This window comes from Pygoscelis adeliae, unplaced genomic scaffold (assembly GCF_000699105.1).
Source record: "Pygoscelis adeliae isolate BGI_AS28 unplaced genomic scaffold, ASM69910v1 Scaffold108, whole genome shotgun sequence".
Lineage (NCBI taxonomy): Eukaryota > Metazoa > Chordata > Aves > Sphenisciformes > Spheniscidae > Pygoscelis > Pygoscelis adeliae.
The window spans coordinates 8319780-8329554 of NW_008825498.1; the positions used below are offsets into that span (position 1 = coordinate 8319780).

General features: G+C 38.1%; 1 protein-coding gene across 1 annotated transcript in view; it reads right to left on the minus strand.

The window, feature by feature from the left end:
* The window catches only part of LOC103923212 (chromosome unknown open reading frame, human C18orf8), a 19815-nt gene that overhangs the window by 7322 nt on the left and 2718 nt on the right, over nucleotides 1-9775 (minus strand). Inside the window, exons 2-9 of the mRNA XM_009331491.1 lie at nucleotides 7746-7822; nucleotides 6212-6296; nucleotides 5773-5829; nucleotides 4626-4712; nucleotides 3282-3422; nucleotides 1505-1608; nucleotides 936-1025; nucleotides 719-824 (exon numbers count right to left, since the gene is read on the minus strand). Of these exons, the coding sequence (XP_009329766.1) occupies nucleotides 719-824; nucleotides 936-1025; nucleotides 1505-1608; nucleotides 3282-3422; nucleotides 4626-4712; nucleotides 5773-5829; nucleotides 6212-6296; nucleotides 7746-7822 (747 nt within the window). The remainder of the gene's footprint in view (nucleotides 1-718; nucleotides 825-935; nucleotides 1026-1504; nucleotides 1609-3281; nucleotides 3423-4625; nucleotides 4713-5772; nucleotides 5830-6211; nucleotides 6297-7745; nucleotides 7823-9775) is intronic.

Below are 9775 nucleotides of genomic sequence, written 5' to 3' on the forward strand. Positions count from 1 at the left end.
CAGGTGGTGAGCAATTGTACTGTGCATCACTTGCTTTGTGTATTATTATTATCATATTATTATCATTTTATTTCAATTATTAAACTGTTTTTATCTCAACCCACGAGTTTTTCTCACTTGTGCTCTTCCAATTCTCTCCCCCATCCCATCGGGGGGCGGGGGGGAGTGAGCGAGCAGTTGCGTGGTGCTTAGTTGCTGAGTGAGGTTAAACCACGACAGTCCTTTTCAGTCAGTTATTTTGTATATTCTTTTATCATCATTATTATTGTTTTCCCTTCCTTTTCTGTCCTATTAAACTGTCTTTATCTCAACCCACAAATTTTACTTTTTTTCCCAATTCTCCCCCCCATCCCACTGGGGAGGGGGGGGGCGATAGAAGTGAGTGAACAGCTGCATGGTGTTAGCTGCTTGCCAGTTAAACCACAACAATGCCTTAAAAGCCTACGCAGTGCAGCAGCAGAGTATCATAGGAAACTAACAAGAAGAAAAAAAGTGTATGAAAAAACAGGCATTAGCATCAGCCCTGATTCAATGTTAGCCCAACAAGGTAAAAGGATAACTTCGAATCTCTTATACCCTTATGGTTTTGTTCCTGCAAATACTCTGGCTTTTGGCAAAGCTAAGCACACGCAAAAATATTTTCTAGAGCTAACAGGCATCATTACTAAAATCTGCCCATAACTTTTAAAAGGCGCAACATAATACAAATAAATCACACCTCGGTATCCTGATGATGTACTACCACCAAGTTATCCACAACATTCAGTGCAAACTTTCCAGTTCTGTTCAGCTTTAAAATATGTGTCTTCTTACAGGAGCCCTCTCTACGGAAATAGCAATGAGAAGAACCGGTCAGTAAGCCTGTTTAAACGAGAAAAGCAGATGTCTCTTACACCCGTGTGAATTGCCACTAGTGTTCTTCATTCTGCTTTTACCTTGGTAAGTGATAGAGGACTACTTCTGCTCCTGTACTATTGGAAGTCCTTGAGTGATGCCTCAAATAGAGAACATAAAGCTGCCCATATCTAACAAGACAACAGGATGAAAGCATTATTTTCAAAGAGCTCTACCACAGAGCTAGAGCATTGTTAGAGCCATACATTTTATCCTGAAAGAACAGATGTGAGATTGCCTAAGTCAAGTGAAATTAAAAGTGAAAGACCAAAACAGCACTCGATGAATCACAATGGACGGCCTATACTCATGCACGTTAGGCATCTAAGAACAACTCTGCTTCATTTTTGAACTGATGTGTTGGCATTCTCAAAATTTGTGTACTAATCAAGAACAATTTCATGTAAGACTTCTCAGTTAGCTTCCCCTCCCTGCCTTGCCCCAACAGAGTTGTTTACAAGCTTTGTTCAAGGCAGTAACTAAAGCACTTTAAAGCAGTAGTACTGCTAAAACAAGAAACAAGGGCAACCATGTTAATGTTCTTGTCTTTTCTCAGCATCCCCAAATTGTTGTACTTATCCAAGAAAGGCTTGATTAGTTAGATACATACATTGTAGCCATAGCAATATCTCTTTCAGAAAGGCTGAGCTTGGAGGACTTGGGTGCCGCAGGTAACTCGATTTCAAATTTTGATAGTTTTGACATTGTTCCACTCTGTTAAACAGAAAAAAAACCCCAAAGAAATCCATTGTTAAGACTTGAAACAGGAAGGTCTCAAGTAACCTTTATTCAAACGCTGCATCAATAGCACCCCCATGAGGTGAAGAACGATGATAGCCAAAAAGAAAAAAGAAAAAGGGTTTGACACTTTTTTTCCTACTGTGATCCTAAACACATACTTCTGGTATTATAATTTTAGCAGCTTTATCATCTTGACTTTATGACATCAGCTTCAGCTAGCAAAACATTTCCATTTTAATTAAGACAAATTTGTATGCAGATCCCATTTACAATTGGTCTGGAGATCTCAAACAAACAGCAGTTCTCTTAACTTCCTTTCTCTCTTCCAGCAAAATATATGCTCCAACTCTTAAATAACTGCTTACTGGGAAGGGGAAAATATCAGTACCTCCTACCAGTCACAGTCTCCTTTTGTTCCTGCTAACTCCAGAATCCGCCTTATACTCAGAGCATATTTCTGCTCCAGCCCAAGGTTTCCTCTCTCCTCTTCCTCTTTTCCTATAGAACTTATATTTAAGCAAGTTTTCAGAGTTTCCAAAGCTTCTACTGAAATTCACTTCCCGTTCTCATTAACTCATTCTTGAGTGTGAAGTGTGAACACTACAGAAATATATCCTTTGCTAGAGCTCTATTTTTAAAGATTATTTTGGTACAGTACCTTTCTCAGGAAATCTTTCTTTAAAGATTACCTTCTGAACACAAAAGTTATTTAGCTTCAAGCTACAACTTGACACAAAGTGTTAAGGAGGGGGAAGCATGGCCTAAGTCCTTAAAAAGAAAGCTGTGAGAGGCTAGTAGGTTCCACCTAGCCACCTAAGAGAACATAATTTCAAGGTCCAGTACAGACCCTACACAAGATCAAACCAGGAAACCCATTTGAATAAGCTTCTGTTTAATCTCTTCCCTTAAACGACCAGAGAAATCTTCCTAATCCTTTGAGAGAAGCAAGATGAACTCTGTAGTTGTTCTCCTCATTTTTTAAGTCATCTTACTGTATGATTAGCTTAAAACAGATTCTAGTTTTTACTACACACTTTTCCAAGCCAAAAAGAAAAATATTTTCCCAGGAACCTTAAGCATTGTCCACAGGGAAGAACACCAAGAGAAATAAACACTGTAAACAAAGCCCTCTCATGCTTGGGACAATAGTTGTTTCTTAAGTGCTACCTTTTTTCTTTCTTTTTCAAATTCATCCACTCACATTTGGAAGGTTGTAGTTATAATCACAGGTGAAAGGCCCTTAGTTTTTCTTTATTACTGCACTACAGAGTGCAAATGCCCATAGTAAAAGTAAATAACATATACTTATTTAAGTGAAAAAAGATCTCTCGAAAGATATTTAACTTGTCAAATACTGGGTCACTATTTTTTTTTCCCCTCCTTTCTCAAGGTCAACTGTCCAACATTAGCTGGACACACCTCCTTCCAAAGAGGACATAAGAAAGAGCGAATCACTTAATTTTAAGCCATCACCTAGGAACTACCTTAGAGATTTTTGCTTTGTCCTTTGCTTATTGTCATATAAGGATGTGAACACATGCACCGCTTGGAAGAAATCCAGGAAAAGCAATAGAATATTTGAGTGAAGAAGCAGCCTAAAAAAAAGGAAGCACACAAAATGAAAAGTTTGGAACATATCCCTTTACCTTGAAATAGAATGGCTGCAGGACATTGCCAAGGACAGTGGTCGACAGAAGAATAACAGAGCTCTCTGGACAATACATGTACCAGTTGACATTAATACTCTGATTCTTCAGAAGTTTTAAACTTCGTTTCTCTGGTAATACCTGGAAACACAGGATATTAGCATTATCAGGTATATATCAGCATAAATGGTACCACACAGTAGCTAGGAATGTTAAACGAGAAACAGTTAAGTGTAAGGACATTTACAGTGCTAGAATTAAAAATCAGAAACCTGACAATTACAGCTTAGGCCCCAATTTACTGTAGCTAAGGAAATGCACATCAAATCCTCCTCAAATTCTAATGAGCTGCCTCTTCCCCCTCATCCAGGTCTGGGTAGAAGTTCTGTCTATAATGGAGAAAACACCTAGCTTGACACAACTAGTGAAGTTTTATTAAAAAGTTATTACAATATCTTTGCTGCCTTCACTCCCCAGCTTCCTTAGTCCTTTATTTTAAGAACAAAGACAGTATATAAATCGATTCTCTTCATTTTAAGGGCTTAAATAACTTCTCTTCAAAACCACACTTACTTGATTTGGTCCTTTTACCTACAGGGTTGATGTTCATAATCCTTTTAGGTGCCAAATATATTTTTCTCCCTCAATCAGCAAGAAATAATGCTGCTTTTTCAGTTACTTTCTTTAGTACTAGCTATTAGTAACAGTAATTACGTGAAACACCGTGTCTTAGCTCCAGGACTGGAACTATTGGGAAGTGCACAACTTTGGAGGAAGTCTATTAACATCCCTCATCATGAATGTCAGAAAGAGCTATTTATTCATTAGATTCCTCCAAAAACATATGCAAAGGTAATTACACATAACACAGAGGAACTCAGACAATGAGATCAACATCGGAGGAAGCTGCCAATTTGCAGAAGGATATCACTATCTATCTTAGTGAACTATTTGTTCTTTGCTGCATTTTAAGCATGCACACATCCTCCACAATGCTGATTTGTTTTGCATGAAGTGATACTTCACATTAGATTTAGATACTCATTTCCATACAAGCCAAGAGCATCTATTAATCTAGAGTTCTCAAGGCTTAATTCAGTACTCCTTTATATAGGGTCTTTGTTAGCTGTACTAAATAACCTGTTAGTGGTAAGTACCCCCTGCCCCAAAAAGTATTCCTCTCAAAGAAAAATAATTGTACTCTGCAAACAAAACAGCAGAATTTCTTTCTTCAGTAGTGCTCTCTCAATCAAGAGAGCTAGAAGAAAGGAATTCAAAGATACTGACACCAATGTACATTTTCAAATCTCTAAATGTCTGTCCTACAGGAGTTATTTGTATTACCTGATAGAATTCAATTCCTTGATCCGTGATGAAGACAATTTCTGTAGAACTTGTCCAGCAGAATCCTAGAATATTGGCATTCTTTGTCTTTTAACAAACAAGCAAACAAACACTCTTTTACTTGGGAAAATTAACTATTCAGATAAGCTAATATTACTAAACGAAGAACGCGAGACCAAAGGCAATTTAGTTTTCCAATCACTGGAGTTAATGCTTTTGGCCAACTAGACACCCAGCATGCATCAGCTACTTCTGTCAAGACTTCCAAAACTATGTATGAACACAACTACTGTATGACCTGAATTTTGGCAGCATGTAAGATTTACAAGTTTATTACACAGGCAAATTTTCTTTTCGCCCTAAATACAACCAAGTTCTTCTGGTTCAAACCATGCTGCCAATTCAACCAATTCCTGACATGAAAAGCGGGTTCCTTCTGCTGACAGAAATTAAGAACCAGGTGGAAATATCTGCCATGACTCCACTCAGAACACCACCATAAATGCTTTGCTAGAATGGTTTACTCAAATGCATAATCCTAAATAATAAAACAGAGAGTGCTTCAGCTTTAAAGTCTACAGGAATAAAAGAATCTGTGCAAATCAGATGTTTAAAAATTTACTTTATCATTCTATTACCCCAAAATGTTAAAAGTTGAAAAGTACCAAATAATGACAATGGTGCTTGTTTCTGGTAAAATAATCATCAAAAAACTAGAAGGGTTGTTTAAAAATACCAAACATAGTATGCAAACTAGTAATAGCTTACTATCACTGATCAGTGAAATTAGGGTAAAACATCCACATTAACATACTTGGCATTAGTATAACTACTGCCCAGTTTCTATATCATCAGCACTTTGTCTCTTCTCCTTCCCATACTTTGACATTTGTTGCCTCCACAGCACTTCCAGTCCTTTCTAGGAAAGAATTAAAGTGACTGGATCAGGAAGTTTTCTATGGTATTGTTAATACCTGGTTCATTTACCTCAATTCAGATAGATGGTAGTGCCTACGTATCTCATTTATTTCACGTTAGTGTTTTGGAAGGTATCTCAACTAGTTCTCTTGTAGAGTAGAGGCCACCAGTGTAACTAACATTAGAGTTTCACCTAAGCGTGTAAGCTTTGGACATTTACTTTACTTACCTTACATTCCTGTGTATATTCTAGCTGAGGGCTATCTGGAATAAAATTCAAAAAATCCTGCAAAAACACCCATGAAGCGTGTTAGCAATTATGAAGCACGGACAAGATACGTACATAGATACAAGAGAATAGATATTAGTTTATCAAATTATTTTGGATGAGATATCTAGAAGAAAAACTTAACTTACTATATTCTACTTCATCCCTGCCAGGGAATTCTTTATAGGGGTTGGCTCCCCCCACACCTTTTCTTAAATGATGATACTAGCAAGACAACAATGTTGCCTGTTCAGCCTCTCAGGATGATAGAGGAATTTTCACTACAGCTGTTGTTAGCCACCAGACCTCTTGAACTTTTGTCTCAGAGGCTTCTACTCTGGTACTGTACGTAGAAGATTTCCAGCTCCAATTCCCTATCTGCAGGGTGTAGGTTTCTTACCACACTCTTCAAAGTTCTCTGCACAGCCAGTATCTTGTTCCCCAAGGAAAACTTGATGCACTTCACTTCTCCTTTGTCTTCCATCCTATACAGAAAGAAAAAGAAGTTATGGAAATAGCGTCTAAAATATTACAGAATTCTGTAATACACCCTCAAAAAGACAATGAGAGAGGGGAACAAAGTGTAACGCAAGTGCTTTTGAATACAACTTATGAGTGTTGCCGGACAAGTACAGGATTCAAAATTCAGACTGGAAGATAATGACAGTTCACTCTTCAGAAGTCCTGAACACATCTGTTACAGAAACATGGCTAAGATCACACAGATTAGCACCTGAAATTACTACAAATGCTCAACACCATTAGCCTGTGATGTGGAACTGGAGGACTGTGGAACTATTCAAACCTGCGTTTGAATGTCCCAGTGAGTCTGCAGTTCTGCGACACTCGCCAACATCCTGCAATCAGCTCCTTTACTTCCAGAACTACTGCTAAGTGACCCAAGCCTACTCGCTTCCTCGTTAGGACACATCCTCTAGAAGAATTTCTCATGTTAAAGGGAGAGTGAAGCTGTTTTCACATCATTTGAAAAAATAAAAAATGTATTCTTACCAAACAAGCATCAGTACAATTGGCATGAATAACATAGTTCTACTTTCAGTGTACGTTATGAAGTCCAGACAAAGAGAGAGCTAGATATTCAAGCAGGAAAACTGGAACCTCCTGAAGTTCACTGAGTATTATTAGCTCCCTCAGGATTTGTGACAAGGGTAGGCAAATTAAACAGTCAAACAAAAATAGCAACTTTCTGTCAGGTATTACACAGGGCCTGTCCTGATCACAGTAAACACACCTTGACTACAAATTGTTTCACCCATATCTGGATTGAAGCAACCTTCGAGCAAAAGAGTACTTCGTTACATACGGACAGCAGAGTGCAAAAAGCCATTGCTCTTAACAGAGGCATATATAAGATAGTTTTCTAAAGACAAAGTAGTTTCATTGAAAGTACTGTTGTCAGGTTCTGCAAAAAAACATTTCAACAAAAAACAGAATATATAAAAGAAGACAATTTAGATTAAACAAGAAACAGAATGCAAGAAACCTACATGTAGGAAACCCTGTGCTTGAATCATGGGCATGAAATTCAGAAATTATGGTTCTCTACATATTTAAGTTTACTTCCTTTTGTTTAACTTGCTAAACTGCATCCTTGAATAAGTCACTGCTGTTGTAGGAAACACAAGTTTGGATGTCCACACTCCCTCACATACATAGTGTGTCTTAGTAAAACACTGCTGTTTAAAAAAAAAAAAAAAAGCCACAGCCTACTAACCATTTTTCCTGCAGAAGACTATAAATTCATGAGGGCAAAGCATGACATCTTAATTGCAAGTTATGTCTAAGAACAAAATCTAAAGATGATCACAACTACTTATAAGTTTTATGCCTGAACTACAGCAGATCATGACTAAGTACTACATAATTTTAAGATTGCAGAATTCTGTCCCAAGACAAAGATGAAGGTGCCTTACCTGAAGGAAATGGGATTTCTATCCTCCAAGCCTTTAACAACAACTCCTGTAGCTCCACCAGATCGAACAGCAAAAACCTATAAAAAATTTTGAACATATTTGTAGCTTATTCAAAATCATAACCTTAACAAGCTTTCTTTTCTGTAAGCCATACCTTTTATTTTTTTACTAGACAACTTTTGTTCTTACACAGATCTGCCAGTTCACACTGAGATTCAATAAGGAATAATCAATTCCTTCCTCTGGAGCTCCAAGTTTACTTAGAGTTGACAGGTTTCCAATGGTACTGTTACAGTCTTGTAGGCATATTCTGAACTACTGGGCAAGTTAAAATGGTAAAAGCCTGTATAAGCTTTCCTCTTTTTTTTTTTTTTTAAATATTCATATTTTCCTAAATCAGGTACTAGTAAAAGTATCTGAGACATCAGGGCATTGTCTAAAACAAAAAGGAAATCAGCTTGGGGATTGGGAAGAGATGCAACTCACTGACCCAAGAGCTTGATTTTGTCAGAACATGTTATTAGATAAGAGTAGTTTAATAGCAATCTGCAGTTTTGCGTGTGCCTGAGAAGTTTCAGCCGACTTGCACTAACAATTTAAAGAATTCCTTTAGCACAACTGCACATACATATGTATAAAACCTGCTAGAGCTATACCGCTTGTTAAGCTGGAATAAGGTAACATTAAAAAAAGTCACGCTGTTACAAACTTTAACTGGCTTAGAAAGTCAGGCAGATGCCGAATTTGTACTTCATGTACGTGTAGAAGCACTAGACGCATAGATCAGGTCTCAGAATAACAGATATGTTGTTTCGTAATATTAGCCATGCTACTGGTGCAGTATGCTCATGCAGGAATACAGGTGTCAAGACTATGAACTGCAAGCAAGTCCACAGCCTTACTAGAATGATAAATATTTAGTTTAACTACTTTTAATATTGATGTAGATAGAAAATGAAGGCAACACTCTCAGTCTTTGTGAGATGAGAAGATAGCAAGGGCAGATCTCTCAGAAGGCTGTTCACGTGGGAAACTGTCATTGAAATGCTGGTTACAAATTATTTAGAGACACACTGGAAATCAAACAATTTTAAAGTAGCAAGAAAACACAGAGAACTAAATTTACAGTTGAAAATTAGTTTCTTTCAAGTGAGCTCTTAAAAAACAGTTTCTGTGTAGTTATATCTCATCCACACTGTGATAAGAGTGTCTCCTGACAGGCACGTTTAAGCAATCTTATTTCAGCTGGCCCTCAAAATGCAAGTAAAGGATTATGGTTTATAAAGAGAAAGGACACCAATAATTCTGAAGAAAGTGCAACAGCAAGAAACACATCCCAGAAATACTCCCCCCTCTCCAAATATGCCACTGATCACGTCCACACGTGGCAAACCATGCCATTCATATGGGGAAAAAAGCTTGAATGTTTCAATTCTGTGAATGCTCAGGTCAATGCTGTTGAGTACTCAGAAGCCCATAGGGATATAAAGGAGAAACAAGCTTAAAAGAACTAAAGCCAAGAAATGAAAAGCAAAGCGTCCACTCAGGTCCAAGCCACAAGTAAAGCTACAAATATTAATTTTTATGAATATACTGAACTTTAGGAAATGAAAAGGGAAAAAAATCAGAGAAATTAAGCTAACAGCGAAGTGACAAAGTTTGCCAGTACCGCTGGGACATTTGGAATAGAAAGAAAAAGTGCTGACCCTGAAGAATTCCAGACAGACCTTACGGCAGTGAGAGTAAAGGCAGGTGAAAGTCAACCTGATAGATCTATGTTGATGCATTTGAGAAAAAAAAATTTCTGCCGTCTCTAGCAAGATGACAGGTTCTGAGCCAGCCACCCAGCAGCAAGACCTCGCACCGCAGCAGTTCCCCAGAAGGTGAACGACCAGCCTCATGCTCCGCAGCCAAGGAAAGGGGAGGAAATCAAACCCAGGTACGAGAGCCTCCAGACCCCTCTGCTCGGGGAGGCAGCAGGGCAGCAGCGGGAAAGGCTGAGGCCACAGGCCCGAAGCCGCGACCCCAGC